Source organism: Corvus kubaryi, unplaced genomic scaffold (genome assembly GCF_017639235.1).
Source record: "Corvus kubaryi isolate FWS band 111438036 unplaced genomic scaffold, C.kubaryi_AGA036_p1.0 37367, whole genome shotgun sequence".
Taxonomy (NCBI): Eukaryota; Metazoa; Chordata; class Aves; order Passeriformes; family Corvidae; genus Corvus; species Corvus kubaryi.
Window position 1 is genome coordinate 766986 of NW_024581119.1, and position 16181 is coordinate 783166.

Sequence of the window (16181 nt, forward strand, 5' to 3'; positions counted from 1 at the left end):
CCAGCCACCACACGACAGCCAGAACTGTCCGTCCTGTGAAGCCCTGTCCGTCTGGATAAACCCTATCCATCCTCCAGAGGAAGCAATGGCTGCAGTTCCCTTGGAACTTGGGCTGGCTTCTGCTTCTCTTACTTTCCATCCACCCCATCCCACTTCCTCTTTGCTCTTTCCCTTTGGCACAAAGCTCTTTGCTCAAACCTCCAGATTCCCTCCTGCCTGGCCCCCAGCTCGGCATGAACTGGGCACAGCCACATGTCCCTTGCTCTTCCTTGGAGGGAGCAGGAGCCCAGGGAGCCCAGCCACTTCTCACCAGCCGGGTAAGGGACACCTCGGGTAACGCAGGGCATCAAACAGCTGCAATTAGCTCTGATCTTAATTACACACAATACTGATGAGCTCATCAATTTAATCTAATTAGTCTGCAGAGCTCAATTGCCTGTCCCTTTTTCTTAAATAATGTGCTATATAAGCTTATTATTCCTTTGGATACAACCTGTTCACTCTCACGATCCACCAGCCAGGCACGCCCAGCCCGGCCACGTGCTCCTGTGGCACCTGGCACCATCACCTCTGCATCCCTCTGGTCCCCAAGGAGTGGAAGGTGCTTTCCCGAGGGGCTGCATCCCCACACCATCCAGGCTCTGGAAAACCCACCAGCTCTGGACAGTGGTTGTCACACCCAGGGATCCCAGCGAGGCCCCGGTGCCTCAGCCTCACCCCCAGAACCTGCCCTGGCCCTGTCCCCAAGCAGGGATCAATGAAATCCCCTAAAAGCTCATAACTCAGAGGTAATTATAAGAAGCATCAATTACCCAGCGATGCAGGTTTCATGAATTCAATTAATTTGCATAGTGATCGATTGAGGCAGGGCCCCCGGGGCCCCGGGGAAGGGAGGACATTGTTCTGCACACCATTGATTCCACAATGTAAAACCAAAGCGCTCTCCCCTCATTCAGAGCTGCTCATTCAGCCATATTAACTTTCAGATCATTTATTTTTGTATGTCTTTCAACTCTGTTTGTTGCTATCACACAAATGCAGAGTATTACATTGTAGAGAATAATTGAATCAATACAGTCATGGTGCTCTGGGTCTCCCAGGCCCGCAGAGCGCGGGAGCTGGCGGGAGCCCGCGCACAGCCGGGGAGGGCTTGTTTTAACCTTTCCAGTTATTAAAACGCCCGTCTGGCTCTGGATTAACTTTCTGCACCGCGTGGTTGTTATTGTTTCGCTGGGATGGGAGCGGGAGATGCCGGCGCCGGGAGGAATCCGCGGAGAGGCTGCTCCCGCTCCCCGAGCATCCCAAGGCTCCATGTCGGGGTGCAGACCCAGCCAAGCCCTCCTTCCCCTCGCCGTCCTTCTCCATTGCAAGCGGCCACACGCAAATAAGGGCCTGGGAGAGAGGAAGGAGCCCCTTGAAATGAAAAGCCACCGCATAAAGGAAGAATCCTTCAGATTGAAATGGCTCTGAAAAGAGACGGGTTTTAATTCTGCCTCCCCTCCCACTGGGATATTAGACAGCTAAATAGCAGCGCGCCTGTTTCCTTCAGATAACCGGCTCCCAATGAGCACCGTAATTGTCCCCGGCCCCTCTCCGGTGCCGCGCGGAGCAGGTCATTTACCGCCCGGCACACGCAGCTAAACACAAAATCCATTTTCCAAGGGAAATTTCTATTCTTATCTGGGCTCTGCAAGAGGGTCGCACGTGGCCCCTGTTAATTGAAGCTTTGATGTTTGTTGGAGGAGGCCTCTGATCAGCTCCGCCAAGGGCTGAGCCTCCACCACGCGCCTGCGCCCACCACGCCAGGCACTGCCAGGACAGCCACGTCGGGAAGGGAATCCTGATAAAGAAGGAGGCAGCGTGTCCACTCCGCCTCGGTGATGAAGCTGAAATGCCCCAGGGCCACCTGCCCCCAGCCCCAGGCTGGTGGCCCAGGCACACCCGAGTGTTCACCCAGGGCGCTTCCCGTGATCCGGTGTCTTCTGAGTGCTTTGGCTCGTTTGCTGCAATATCCTCCAGCAAATCAAGCATCCCCTTCTTGGGATGTTTTCAATCTGTTTTATGTTGATTTTAATTAAAGAATTTGAAACTGAACAAACAGTTCGTAGCAGGTGGCCATACGAGTGTGAAATAAGCAAACTGTTCTCTCTGCCGCAAACCCCACCAGTAAATTCCTTCAAATTAATCCCAGCCTCTGAGAGGCTGCCGGCTCTGTCTGAAGCAAGCCAGGCTCTGCCGTTCTCCAAATATTTGCCTTCATCCCAGTGCCAGGAGCTGGGGAGCAGGGATGGACAGAAACCATGTCCTCAGCAGGGATGGTGTCCACCCACCTACACTCCCTGAGGGCAGGAGGGTGGATTTCCCTCTGGGAAAATACTGCACCATGGATTTGGGAGTGGCTCCTGGAGCCTGGCTGCACTCTAACACCACCAGCATGAACCCTCGCCAACACAAATCCATCCTAATCCCTCCTGCTCCTCCAGGGCAGCACGTTCTGCCCAAGCATCCTTGCTCTGCTCCAGGACCATCCTCGGCAGCCAGGAGCTCCTGCCGTGACCTTGATGGAACAGAGGGAAGGGCCCCTGCCCAGGTAACAGTCTCTGCATATTGATGGCCCCCAGGGAAGGCAGAGGCGAAGCACAGATGCCCACAAGCTTTTCTTCCTGTAAGGCTGTGCCGGAGATAGGAGGGGAGAGAAAAAGCGAGGGAGAAGAAACGCGCACACGCGCACGCTCCCCTTCATCTCGCACTCCTGCCCTCGCTCAGAAGCCTTATCAGCATCTGTAAGAGATCACGTTTTGCCCTCTGGAAATGCGAGCGGAGAGGAGCTGCCAGCTCTGTTGATGTCCTGGGTTCCATTTCCTGCCCCTGGCCCCTTGTGCCCTCAAATCATTTGTGTCTCCCCCCTGCTTCCCACCTCACCCGCTCTTCCCACTGCTCCAAGCACAGGCAGGGAATGCACAGATTCCCTGTCACTCACTGTCCCCCACCCCAGCCTTTGGTCCCAACTCCATTTTGGGGAGGGAAGCAACTCTCACCTCACCCCAGCCAAGGAGCCACCAGGCAGGAGGCCACCAGCTCCCCACTCCTTTCCTGGCTCAGACTTGTGCATCAATCCCTTTTCCCCCTGCAATGCTCAGAGCATGTTTAACATCCCACCTTTCCTGTCTGCCCTCCACGGTGACCCAGAGCTGGGACTCGGGAGCTGCGCTCCTGGGAGCCCATGTGCGCCCACGCCAGCCGAGCTACCCGGATAATTACAAGATGTTCACTTCCCTGGGATTACCGACAGTTTTCCTTCCCTTCCCCTCAATAAATATGGATGCACAGCTGCTGCTAAACAGAACCAACAGCAATAAAGAGGGGCAGGCTGCAAGCCGCTGCTCCCAGTGCTGCCACTGTCCCGGCTTCAGGTGGGTTGGAGGCAAGGGGGTGGATCGGGATTTTTCTCCCCAAATGCCAGGCTCAGGTGTCTATGAAGACAAAAGAATGCTAACAAAGACCTGGGGAAGAAGATGGGATTTAATAGAAAATGAGGCAGCGCAGCTTCTCCTGCAGCCTCGCCCCAGAGCCTGGAAGGAAGCATCGAGATTAAAGAGTTGAACACATCCCATGAAGGCACCACGGGAATGCCACATCCCAATGCTTCCTCCCGGCCTTTCAAGGAAAGGATATGCTCTGCTCCATTTATTAATCTCCTAATCACTAAATTAATTTCCATCTCAGCTACAGCACGCTCGGAGTCTATTAGTAAATCCTGGCCTGGCTGCTTGGCAACTTTTGTTGTAAGATTCCTATTAGATCATGTTTCAAACCGGCGGAGATGGAGCAGTTATTATCTTAATAAGTCCAACATTAAAGGCACGGCAGTGGGGATGGGAGCACTCCCGCTGCTCGCAGCTCTGCATCCAGGCACGCACAGCACACCTGGATGGATCCCACTCCTCCCACCTGTGGAGAGCCCACCCTGCACCCCGAGCACCCTGGGGCCGGCTCCGTGCCCTGCCGTCCCGCTGCGGACCAGAGCGGGTCTCCTGCTGGGCTTCATTCCAGAGTCTGAGGCTGTCATTCCGTGGAGGAACAACCAGAAATGTTTGCTCACTCATCTGTGAACTGATTTTTGTCCAACCCGTGGCACAGCCCCTGTAGGGGCAGAAGGGGGCACGGACAGAGGGGCGCTGGGCAGCACGGGCTGTGGGGGGGCTCAGGGCCAGCACCGGGGGCCACAGCAGCACAGGGGCATGGGCAGGCCCCGTGTGCCCCCCGAGCCGGGCAGGAGGCTGTGCCAGCTCTGCCGCTTGCCCGCGCCGGCCGCCCCTCTCCCCCCGCGCTGCCGCGCCGCACGCCGGCTCCTCCGGCTCATTGGCGTGAAATTTAATTTGCAGCAATCAGCTGGAGGTGAGGCAGGCACTGAATTAGCTCGACGTGGTGCTCTCACCTCCGCCCAGGCCCTCTCCCCGGCTGGCAGGCGGAGGCACGCGGTTTCCTGCCTGTCCCCCCCACCCCAGAGCATCCCAACAGGGGTCACCCAGCCAGGGCTGAGCTGGGGACTCGGGATCAGCCGGAGCTGCCGCGCTGCTCCCGCCTGGATCCACGAGCGCCGCGGAGGGTGAGTTATGGCGTGGCTGGATGCTCACATATTCTGATAAGGAAGAATAATAACTTGTCAAAGATATATATGATATGTGTTTTCTTTCCAGACAGAATATATATTGGGATAATTCATCAACTCGGCCTGGCACTGGCCAGGAGAGAGAAAGAAGAGAAAAAGAAACTCAATAAAAAGAAGTCAAGGCAGAAAAACCCCTTGGCACTGAGTGCTGTCTCTCTGCAGGATCCCTCTGCTCTGAGCCGTGTCTGGCAGGGACTCCTCGGCTGCTCCACTGGAATCTGGACTGCATCCACAGGGATGGTGTGCCGTGATCACCACGGTGGGCTGGAGTCAGCCACGTCCCCAGCCATGCTCTGGCTGTGAAGGGGAGTAAAATGTGAGTGAGAGAAACACTGGTTTGGGCCGGGAAGAAAACCAAAGCCCGAACTCCCCCAACTGCTGCCAAACCCTCCCAGCGCATCCCTCCTGAGGAGGAGTGTGGCACAAACACCAGGACACAGAGGGATGAAGGCTGGCACATCCCAAACCAGCACACCCAGGGACCGTGGGAAGATGCAGAAGGGGTTTGTAAAGTGATTTGTCAACTGACAAGCAGAAATATATTACCAATTTAGGCCTGTGATTTGCCTGCAACATTTTTATCCTTGAGATGTTGTTGAACAGATTAAAGTGTTGGCTTTAATCCAAGAATTTGGATGGAAACATAAATATTGCTGGCTCTTCTCCTCCTGGCCAGCACCAGCCCCAGGTGAGCATGCCCAGGGGTGCAGCCCGGCCATGCCCACCCACATCCCACATCCCTCCATCCCAGCACCAAGGCAACAGCCCCAGGAATGCCAGGACAGCAGGGCAAGGCCTGGAATTACCCTGACATTCCATTTAGTAAGAGTTTGGTTGGACCTGCCGATGTTTTAATGCTGGTGTAGAGCACGGGCTCAGCTGGAGAGTGCAGGGCGGATTTCGGATGCACCTGGGATGTGGGGGGCACATCCCAGGTGCAGGATGTGCCACTGGGACAGTCCCACCCCCGCAGCCACATCAGCCACGGCCCCGCGCGGAGCTGCACCAGCCGAGCACCTGGAGCAGCGCGCAGAGATCACCGCTCTGGGTAATTTCCTGATGCAGAAATATGCAGCAACGTTCCATTTCCAGGCAGGGAAACAAATGAGTCTCTCCTTGCTCCCCTCTCCTGTTTTCCCCTCCTTCCCACCCTCATTTGATCCCACTCCATGTGGCAACATCAAACAAGTGTTGAATATTTTAGCTCCTGTAAAATATTTATATTATAACGCACGGAAGGAAATCGGTCGCTTCCAGGCCATGTAAACATATGCCTGGGAACAGCTGGATCCCTGGCAGTGCCGGGAGAGGACGGGGCTGCACAGCTGTTGCATTCCCAGGTATTTAAAGCCCTGAGAAGCCGAAGCATCACGTGTGGGGCAGGGCATGGAGGACCAGGACCTTGGAGCCCAAACCTCTGCCAATGGCTGCCCAACCCTGACCTTACCACTCACCCCCAGGCAGCTCCTCTGCCCTGTCCCAGAGAAGGGTGGGCAAGGGGGGTGCTCTGAACCCCCAGAGGAGTGAGGGGAAGGCGAGGGCCTGCCCTTTGCCCAGTGACTGGAGATTAATTGGGGCCTGCCATTAAAATGTCACCGAGAAAATTATTAAGTTAAGGTAAACCACTTCCACGCGTCAAAAGCAAAGGCAATCAGTCCCAAGCATGTCCCCCTAGGAAATTATGTGGAGTAATTAATCAAAAAGCTAATGAGAAATGTGTTTTCTTTCCCAGCCTAACACCACATCATATTCTTATTAGCCAAGGTTATTACAATAGTAATCATGCATGCTCCGAGTTCAGATTGGGTTTTTTGCTCCACTGCCACCAATTTAGAAAGCCATTAATGGGAAAGATAAACCCCGATACACAAACCAGCCCTTTGTGTTTGTGTGCCCACGGGTGCTCCTCGCCACACACGACCTGTGCCCGCTGTCACACGCTCCCTGTCACCCCATCCCTGCCCACCACGGTGCCCAAACCAAGGAGCTGCTGGGGTGAGGCTGCTGGATCCCCTGGTGCCCTGCTCTGCTCTCCCAGCCCTTCCCAGCGTGGAAATCAACACCCAAACTCCAGCTGATGTTCTCGCTGCACACAGAGATGGATTAGGGAGACAGGGAACGGTGTGATTTGTGAGCACCTGTTCTGGTGCTGCTCATCCCTCCTCCAAATCTATCCCGCTTATTCAGATGCCCGGAAGGACCCCAGTTATTCCATAAATCTGGCTGCAAGCAGGTAATCTGCTGCTACAATGGGTTTCCCCTGGGCCCAGCTCAGAGCACAGCCACCTACCAATCTCAGCAGCCCTAAAATGCACCGTCAGCAGCCAGCACAGGGAAACTGGCCCTGCTTGATATTCAGCATTAAATAATTCAGCCCCCACAGAGAGACGGGGGAGAAGAATGAGCCTGACAAAAGATAGAAAGATTTCCTATGCCCTGTTAAAAATGCATTGACCTGATTAGCTCACTGGCAGGATGCTGAGCAATGCCAGAGCCAAGCAGGGAATCCCAGTCTGCAGCGACAGTGGCACGGAGAGGACCTTGGCAGGCAAATCCCACTCTCGAGAGTGCAGCAGCACCTTCTCTGCTCTTTCTGTGTGTGTCTGCTTTCTTGCTAAATCTCTTTTCCCTGCTTGCACACACGTGACGTATGGGAGATGTTGCTGCAGGAGGGCCTTTCCTTCACAGAACCACAGAATCGTTTCAGTTGGAAAAGACCTCCACGACCATCAAACCCAACCTTTGAGCGATCACCACGTTGTCAACCAGACCAGAGCACTGAGTGCCACGTCCTGTTGTTCTATGTCCTTGGCCAGGGACATCCCCACACCTTCCCTGTGCAGCCCCTGGCAGCTCCCTCGGGGCTCTGTGGGCACAAGCCCGAGGGTCAGAGGCCCCCACCTGCCCCAAGGGACCCTGCTCTGCCCTGAGCAGCCAGCCCCGAGCCCCCCTGCCCCTCTGCCTCCCCGCCTGCCACGCTGCTGAGGAATCCCCGCAGCCTCCCAAGGATGTTTGGCAGCTTCGGCTTTGATGTGTGGATTAATGAGAACTGACACCGCTGGAGCAGAGCCTTCAGAAGCCCAAAGGCAAGGCCCGGGGCAAGACTGGAGGGGACGAGGCTCTCTGAGCGCTCCCTTTGATTGCTCCGTGCTCGGCTTCGCCTCCCGGCAGCGGGACACGCCGGGGTGGTGGCAGGCACGGCCGGGCTGCCCGGGGCTGGGTGGCTCCAGGGGGACGCGTGGCCGTGCCCAGAGCCCTGGCTGCTCCCGCTGGGCACCGTCCGTGGGGCTGGATTCGCACAGATTCGCAGGGATGTCCCACGGAAGCCACCCACGGCTGCCCCCTCCTCGCTGCCCACCTGTGGCACAGGTGAAGGGCACAGGGGCTCACCTGTAGCGCTGGAGATCCACTGGCCAGGAAGGGATGCGGTGTTCCCACGTCCTCTGCCTGGAACGGGCCTCTCCTCCAGGCTGGAGACCTCACTGAGCAGGGCTGGATGTGGCCAACGTCCCGACACAGCTCCGGGAGAGAAAACAACCACATCGGCATCCACGCACCCCGGAGAGCGGCTGCAATGTAATAAACTCCCTCCTAATCCTCTAACTGAACAACCTCCAGGCATAAACCTCGCTGGGATCCCAACAGGAGCACAGCCGGGGGCGAGGAGCTGTTTGTGCTGAGCGGGATGAGGGAGGATGAGGAAGGCTGGGGCTGGAGCCGCAGCCAGGAGCTCCAGTTCCTGCTGCAGTGGCATCCCCGCTGCCAGCATTGCTCCCCAGGGCTCTCCCAGTCCCTCATCGATGTCCTCATCGGAAGGGGGTCCCTCGGGGGGTGGGCAGAGCCCCGGATGCTGCAGCGCTCGGAGCTGGGCCCTCTTTGCCTTCAGCAGAGAAATGGAAGAAATCCATTAGCTGCTAATTACACACGGGCCAGAACACTGCCAGGTTATTACGGCTGTAAAGCACTCCACAGTTATAATCTGGAATTCCTGCTGTGGGGTGTTTACTGGAGGAGCAGCACCTGATTTACAGCAGGGCACCAACCTGGCCCCGGGAGCGGAGGTGCCCTCAGGCAGAGGGTCCTGCCCTGGGCCAGCGCTGCCACAGCCCCAGGAACAGCCGAGGTCTCCAGGGATGTGGCCATGGGCATCCCCGGAGCAGGTGGGCATCGCTCCTGCCAGCCCTGCAGTCCCTGTCCCCACAGCTGAGGGGACCAGGCTCCGGGCACTGCCATCCTCACCTCCTCCACCCCACAGGAGCTGCAGCTGCGGTGTTGGGAAGCCTTGGCTGATGAAGTTATAATTCCTGAAGTTCCTCCAAAATGAATATAGATGCACATCTGCCTCCGCTTAGGTGTAACAAATTGGGAGAGATTGTGTTAAATTATGCCAAAACCGTGTCCACTGCCAGCATCCCAACTATCCCAGGCACGGAGCGGTCGTGGCCTGGAGCTGTCGGAATCTTCCACAGGCTGGAAGAAAGAAATGCTGCAGAGTTTTAATTCATCAGTTTAGTGCAGTGAGGGTCCTCCGCAGCCTCCTGCTCCTAGGGAGGACAAGCAGACACTTAGGGAGACCCCATTCCACAACAGGGACACGGTGCTGTCCCCAGGGGTGGCCGCAGGAGCACTGGAAACTTCCCATGCCCCAGGTGCAGCTGAGCGTGGCTGAACCCTGAGCCCCATTACCCAGGGCCTTGCTCTACCCGTCAGATAACGCATCTAAAACATGTTTATTTCCATCCAGGCTGCTTCTCAATTTGATTATTTATCTCCCGTTTAGCCTCTGACAGATCAAAGGCTCGGCGGAGGGGAAGTGGAGCTGGGCTGCGCATGAAAATGAGCCTTGATACATAATTAATTAACATAAAACAGTTTCATTAGGAGACGGCGTTACATGGCTGTTTGTCTTAAAAATTTAAGCTGCGTAAAGAGCACGAGGGAAAACCAGCCTCGTTGCCAGCCCCTTTCCTGCTGCTGCCCATCCCAGCCTGGCGTGGCTCCCGGGAGCACCGGGAGGGGCCGGAGCGTGGCCCCCTCTCCCTGAATCGCGTGCGATGTCTCCTACCCTTGATTATTAATCTGTTTTTAATTCTATTAAGAGATAGCCAGGAGAAAGAGTATCAATTTTAGATTAACAAGGTTATTAGCACTTAATTATGTGAGGTGTCTTTGTAATTGAAAAGGAAAGAGGAAGCGCCATAAATATCCCGGCCCCCGAGCTCCTGGGGGTTTGCGGGTGGCTCTTTATTCACGAGGCTGTGGAACCATAAATATTAAATATCTGCTGAAAAAAAATTACAAGGCAGAGAGAGGATGCCCTCTGGATATTCCGGCGCCGAATGTTCTTGCATTTACAAATATTCATTAACTGGGATCTGCAAAGTTATTTCCACCAAGACTCGGTGAAGGAGGAAGAGAGAGAGAGAGGTTATTGAAAAAAAATAGAGTCTAGAGTAAATATTATTAGTAATTTTTATCTCTGCGTGTCCCTAATTATTCCATAATTAGGGAAAGTGCACATATGCATATACAATGACTAACCTGCCAGTCTCGGGGATTCTCGTTCCCAGCCCCGCTGTGGGATGGAGTCGCCAGGAAAAACTCCTCTCCCCCAAAAAGCACTGGGGGTGTCTGTGCCCTGGGGGGACCCCGCTGTGTCCCCATGCCCAGGTGCTCCATGCTGGAAGCCCGGGATGATTTAGGGAGCACCAGCTCTGCTGAGCACCCGCGACCTGGAGCCGCTGCCGGTTAGAGAGACATTAAATGACAAATCTCAGGCTCTTTTTAATTAAAAAATAATAGAACTCAGCGGGAAACGGAGCAGTAACACAACACTGCCAAAACCCACTTTGCAGGAGCTGTTAAAAAAACAACAGCCAAGAGGTGAGGGGAGAGGCCACACTCACCTTCGAGGGGACAGGGGACAGGACAGGCAAGGGTGGCCGAGGGTCCCCTCCCAGGGCCACCCTTCCCATAGGCACAGCGCTCCCAGGACAGGCGGTGTCACACCCCAGGAATTAAGCTCTTAATCTGAGCTAAACACATTACCATGAGCTCATCAACAAAAATCTAATTACGCTGCGCGAGGCCAGGCTTAATTGCTTGTCCTTGACACGAGCAGGGCCCATGCAAGCCCAGGAGCCAGCGAGAGCCTGGGACTGGAATTACCCTGCTCCCCAGCAAAAATGTCAAAGGAACATGGGGAAAAAATATGGCTGTGTAATTTGAGCAGTGAAACACCAGACAAATCAGCTGGGTAACTGTTGGGGGGAGCTCCGAGGGTCATTAGCAGGTACAGGAAACACTGCTGGGATCCCCTGACAGACTCCAGAGGGGGACACAGGCAGTGGGAGGAGCACAGGGACTCCAAAAAGGAGGGAAATGGCTTAAACCCAGCTTTTCTCACAGTAAAGACGAGCTGGAGCAGATTCTGAGCCCAGCCCAGCCTCCCCCAAGCACCACTGGGCTCCTCGTTTGCTGATCTCACTAATGAGGAAATCGGGATGCAGGAGGTGGCTGAGCCCCACTGCCTCCCCCGCACGCTCCTCCCCGACTTATCACCAGTCACAGGATGTTTACAATCATTTTTAATTTGCGCAATTATTAATCATTTTTCTATCTGTCTCATTTGCATAATAATTACTCTGCTCGCTGTTTGCCATGACTGTGAATGACAGTGGTTTAAATTAAATTAAGATTTTAATATTCATTTTTTTGGGTTAAAGCTAATCAAAGTTGCTGCTCGATGCCAAGACCGGGGCTCTGCCCTTCCAGAACCACTAATGAAGAGATCCAGTCCTGGTGTCACTGCTCCATCTCCATCACCCCGCTCATCCCAGAGGATCCCGCAGCGTTTTCCAATTGCTTTGCTGCCAGAACTGCTCAGACAAGGCCACAGCTGGGACAGGAGATGTGGGATGCAGAACAAGGACACAGGGACAAACCTGACTCCCTTCTCCCCAGGCAGCACATGGGGATGGGAGCAGGGAGGGAGGTGTTCATCACCTGAGCCCCTCCTCACCCTCACGGGTATCTCTTAAAAATAAAATATCTAGTAATGAACAAATAACAGATGTATAAATCCAGCTTTGTGATGAATGAGGAGGTCTCCAGGGTAGTACCTCTAAAATTTTAAAACCCCAGCCTTCAAAATCAGCTGCAAGAGCAGAACCTGATGCCATTTTCAGGCCCTAGGCACAGCATTTTGTTTAGTACCAGCATTGAAAGTGCTTTGCCTCCTTAAGAGCAGCTTACAGTCCCGACTGTGACACGAGCCAGCTGCTGGCATCTGTGGCTCTGCAAGAGCAGCCACTGTCACCAAGCAGGTGAGGAAGGTACCGGCATCCAACTCTGCTCAGGAGAGCGAATCCAATCATTCCACAGCAGGTTCTTTACATCTCCAGCAGCACTCAGATTAAGTGAGAGCAAAAACGAGTGTGTCAAGTGGAACTGCACTTGTCGAGGCCGCAGCTGCCTCAGGTTACAGGGGGAAATGAAACAGGGCCTTGGTGACAGAAGGGGGAAGCACAACTGGGAGCACCTGGCTGAGAGCAGGCTGGAAATGCGCTGCCACCTCACACCACCACCCCCCACTCCCAAACCACCTCTCTGCCCAGCAGGTGCAACAGGGCTGGGAATGGATTACCCGCCTTGGAAAAACCACCACCACCACGCAGAATCAAGTAAAAAAAGAAAGGTGTTATTTACAGGTGAACACACCGATTCCAGGGCTGCTGGAAATGTTGCACAGGGATAAAAAACAGGGGAAGTCCCAAGAGTCTGGCACTCCAGAGAAGACTTTGCTGCTATCCCCCCCACCCACAGCACCCCCAGAACTGGAAAATCCCTGAAAAGAGCGATCCTGCCCTGCCCCTGCCCACTGCTGCAGCCAAGGCATCTCCATGGAAACTGCTGCCTGAATTTCATCCCTGCTCCCTGGGACCTCAACAAGAACAACTGTATTTATTTCCACAAGTGCTTTCTGGCACACAGGGATTAAGGGAAGCTCTGCCCAGCCCCCAGCTCTGAGACTGACAAATCTGATCACAGGAGAAGGGTTGTTACACTTCCCACTGGAGTGAGCCCCAGGCAGCAGCGTGGGGGAAGTGCCGAGATCAGCACCAAATCCAGAGGGGTCTGGTGGGACCAGCAGCTCCAAACTATGAGGGAAGCAATTCCAGGTCTTAAGTCCTAATTCTCCACTCATTTACTTCCACTAGAAACGGACCCCTGAAGAATTGCTGAGGCTCCTGAAGATCTTGGTGCCCAATGCAGCACTGCAGGTCGCTCTTCCAGTGCCAGAGCATTCCCTGCTCAGTTTCCTGTTTGAACAGGGTCAGGAGAAGCTGAGTTTGAACTTCCCTGCACGTTGGTGACTCTGGGATCTACAGGGCACAGTAACTACATAAACTTAACAGAAGTTCAAAGTTAAACTTAACCTGAGCTCTGGAGCAGACTGACCCACTGCATGAGGCTAATTCGCCCAAGCCCAAGCATTCAGCAGATTTTCACCTGAGATTTAGGACACCTGAAGACTCGGAACTGCCCTCAGAGGTCACAGCATTTGGCATAGAACAAAAGTTTGTTAGAAAACAAACGAGAAACCAGTGGCCTCCCCAGACAGCTGGAGGCTCTGGCTGACAGGAAGATCCAGCCTTGCCTCTCGGAAAACGGTCCAGGGGGACGCTGAATGCCGAGGAGAGGGCTTGTTCCAGAGAGAGCAGGCCATTCCTCACGGCTCTGGCCGCGGGTGGTGTCTGTGGGTCACTCCAGGAGCTCTCACCTACATGTCCTCGACGCTCCACTTGTAGGCGAGCTCCTGCACCGCCTTCTTGTTGGCAATGCGGGCGAAGCGCTGCTGCTCGAACCCGTTGGACCTGCAAAGGGACACCCAGTGACAGGAGCTGCTGGGCAGGAGCTCTTCTGAAGCCACAAAACCTCCTAGAGACGCTGCAAGTTTTCCACTAATTTACTCTGGCTCAGTTTCCATCTTGATCTGTGGTTACCAACAGCTGATGCCTCCCAAGTCCCTCACATCCCCTTGTCCCTTCGGTCCCATCACCCATTTGTAACTTAACCCAACTGCCAACACAACCTCACTCATCCCATAACTGGGAACCTTTACACTGTGAGCTCCCCGAAGCAAAACCCCTTTGTTTTTGCTGTTATTCCACCAGGAACAAGTACCTGTCCACGCCGTCCCAGCGGTGCCCAGGCCAGATGTTAAACCTGTTGAGTGGAGGTGCTGGTCCCTTGTACCTGGGTTTTTCTGGAACAGAAAGAGCAGAACAGCCGTTTTCAGCACAGCCAGGTGGTCACATCCTTGCCCACCCAGGAGGTATCTGCAGCTAGGTACAGGCAGAGAGTCCAGGCTCCTGACAGCCAGCTACAGCTGCCAAAGGCTCACTTGGACACACTGCTGAGTTTTCAGTCACCAGGCCCCACCGTCCCAGCTAACACCTAATGGTAACTGTTACTGGTAACAAGCCAGTAACTCCAGAGACTCCAGGAAACCCCCAGGACACAGCAGCCTTTGGCGATGTACTGAACAGCAGCTGCATTTCTGCACTGCTGAGGCCTTAAATCACACACAGGTGTCATTCCAGAGCCAAACCTTTTTCCTTGTTCTCCTTGGCCTTCCTCTTCTTGATGAGAGCAGCCATGGGGTCTCCTTCCCTCTCCTGTTCCCTCAGCATTCGATCCAGGTCCTGATCATCAATGTAACGGGCCAAGGGCTTCTGCATCTCCTTGATTGCATCCTCCACATTCTGCTGCTGCTGCCTCTCCTGTGCCAGCCTGGAAGACACCCAGTGTCACCCAAACCCAAGCCATCATTCCCTGGCACTTGTTCAATTTGCAGGATGGGTCACACCCCTGAACTCCCACTGCCTGTGCAGCATTCCCAATGCACCTCCAGCAAAGGAGGGGGTTCTGAGACACGTGGAACACACGCTGGTCCCAGGCTCAACCTCAGAATGAAGGGAAATGCAACACCACCAGTCTGGCAGCAGATCCAAGCTAAAACCAGGAGATGGGAGGCCCAGGGACTGTGCTTAAGGGCCCCTTACTCACCCTTTTCCCCACTTGGCATACTGCTCTTCTCTCTTGGACTCTGCCTCAGCCTTCAGCCTCTGCTCCAGCTGCTCCTGGGCCAGGTTCCTCTTGCGGCCGGACTTGTCTCGGAACACGGTCTGAGCGTTCCGGGATTCCTCTGCGGGGGACAGATGTCTTGAGTCACACATTTTGGAACATTTTATCACCTCCAAACAATTCAATGACTCTAACTGTGACTTTCCTTTTGCTTGTCCTAGTCTCTCAAAGAGCCTGTCACCCAAAGCCAGGCAGGATCTCAGCTCGTGCTTTTCCCTGCTGCCCTACACAGATCCTGAGCTCTGATTATCTAGCAGCTCCTTCAGACTCACAGAGGAAAAGCATTTCACACTCCCTGTGATTTCCCTGGCGTTGCTCTGAAATCCCCATGTGGAACAGTGACCCCAGCCAAGGCTGCCAGCAGCACGTCCAGCTGCAGCTCCACAGGGATGCTCCCCACCAGCATCCCAGCGCCAGGGCCTGGCAGAGCAGAGGAGGAGAAGGGGAGCTGGGGCTCGGGCTGGGGCTCAGGCTGTGTTCCCACACTCCCACCTTCCAGGTGCTTGGTGCTCCTCTCGTGCTTCTGGAGCTCCTGCTTCTCCCTCCGCAGCACGTCGGCTGACACCAGCCCAGCTTTGGCCCCGGATGACATCGTGTTAGCCTGCAAAGCACACAGATCCCACGTTTGCAGCTGGCTGAGAGCGGGGCAGCCAGGGAAGGCAGAACGAGGGGTGACCCAAACCACAGGGACGGCCCTGTTAGAGCCACTTGTATGAAAACTTCCCCAATTTGTCAGTCATTGGACTTCCACAGCTGGAAGAGAAAGAGGCAACCTTTACCTTCTTGGGAGAGCCCTTGGTGTCCTGGCGATGTGGGGAGTGCTCCGGGGGACTCCGTGACCTGTGCTGATCCCTTCCGGCAGGCGAAGTCCGTCCTGGAGGAGATAAATCAGAGAGTGAGGATTTGCTGATTCCCTCTGAGACAACCACGCTCAGGGAATCGCTGTGGACACGGCCCAGGCTGCAGCAGAGGCATTCCAGCTTGGGTTAACTCCTGCCCAGCTGTGAACAGCCAGAATGACAAGATCCAGCTGTGCCTACAGGGACGGGCACCTGCCACTGCCAGCTGTGCCAACGGAGCACCAGCCCACAGCACTCACCTGTGGCAGTGTGGCACAGAATCAGGAGAATGCCCCAGGCACAGGGGACACAGCGTGGGACACTCACCTTTCCTTCGGCTCTTTTTCCCACTCGGGGACCCCAGCTTCTCTCTCCGAGGTGACAAATCCTGATGCTGCTGCCGGGGAGGGGACAGGTCAGGGGTGTCATGACGCCGTCTCCTGGGAGGGGACAGGTCAGGGGTGTCGTGACGCCGTCTCCTGGGAAGTGATGGATCTGGGGTGTCACGACGCTGTCTCCTG

The 16181-nt window shown here is 55.0% G+C and overlaps 1 protein-coding gene across 1 annotated transcript in view; it reads right to left on the reverse strand.

The window, feature by feature from the left end:
• Positions 1-12350: 12350 nt before the first annotated feature.
• The window catches only part of BUD13 (BUD13 homolog), a 6040-nt gene continuing 2209 nt past the window's right edge, over positions 12351-16181 (reverse strand). The window contains exons 6-12 of the mRNA XM_042034174.1: positions 15988-16145; positions 15601-15695; positions 15314-15422; positions 14744-14882; positions 14286-14467; positions 13859-13940; positions 12351-13548 (exon numbers count right to left, since the gene is read on the reverse strand). Of these exons, the coding sequence (XP_041890108.1) occupies positions 13455-13548; positions 13859-13940; positions 14286-14467; positions 14744-14882; positions 15314-15422; positions 15601-15695; positions 15988-16145 (859 nt within the window). The 3' untranslated portion in view covers positions 12351-13454. The remainder of the gene's footprint in view (positions 13549-13858; positions 13941-14285; positions 14468-14743; positions 14883-15313; positions 15423-15600; positions 15696-15987; positions 16146-16181) is intronic.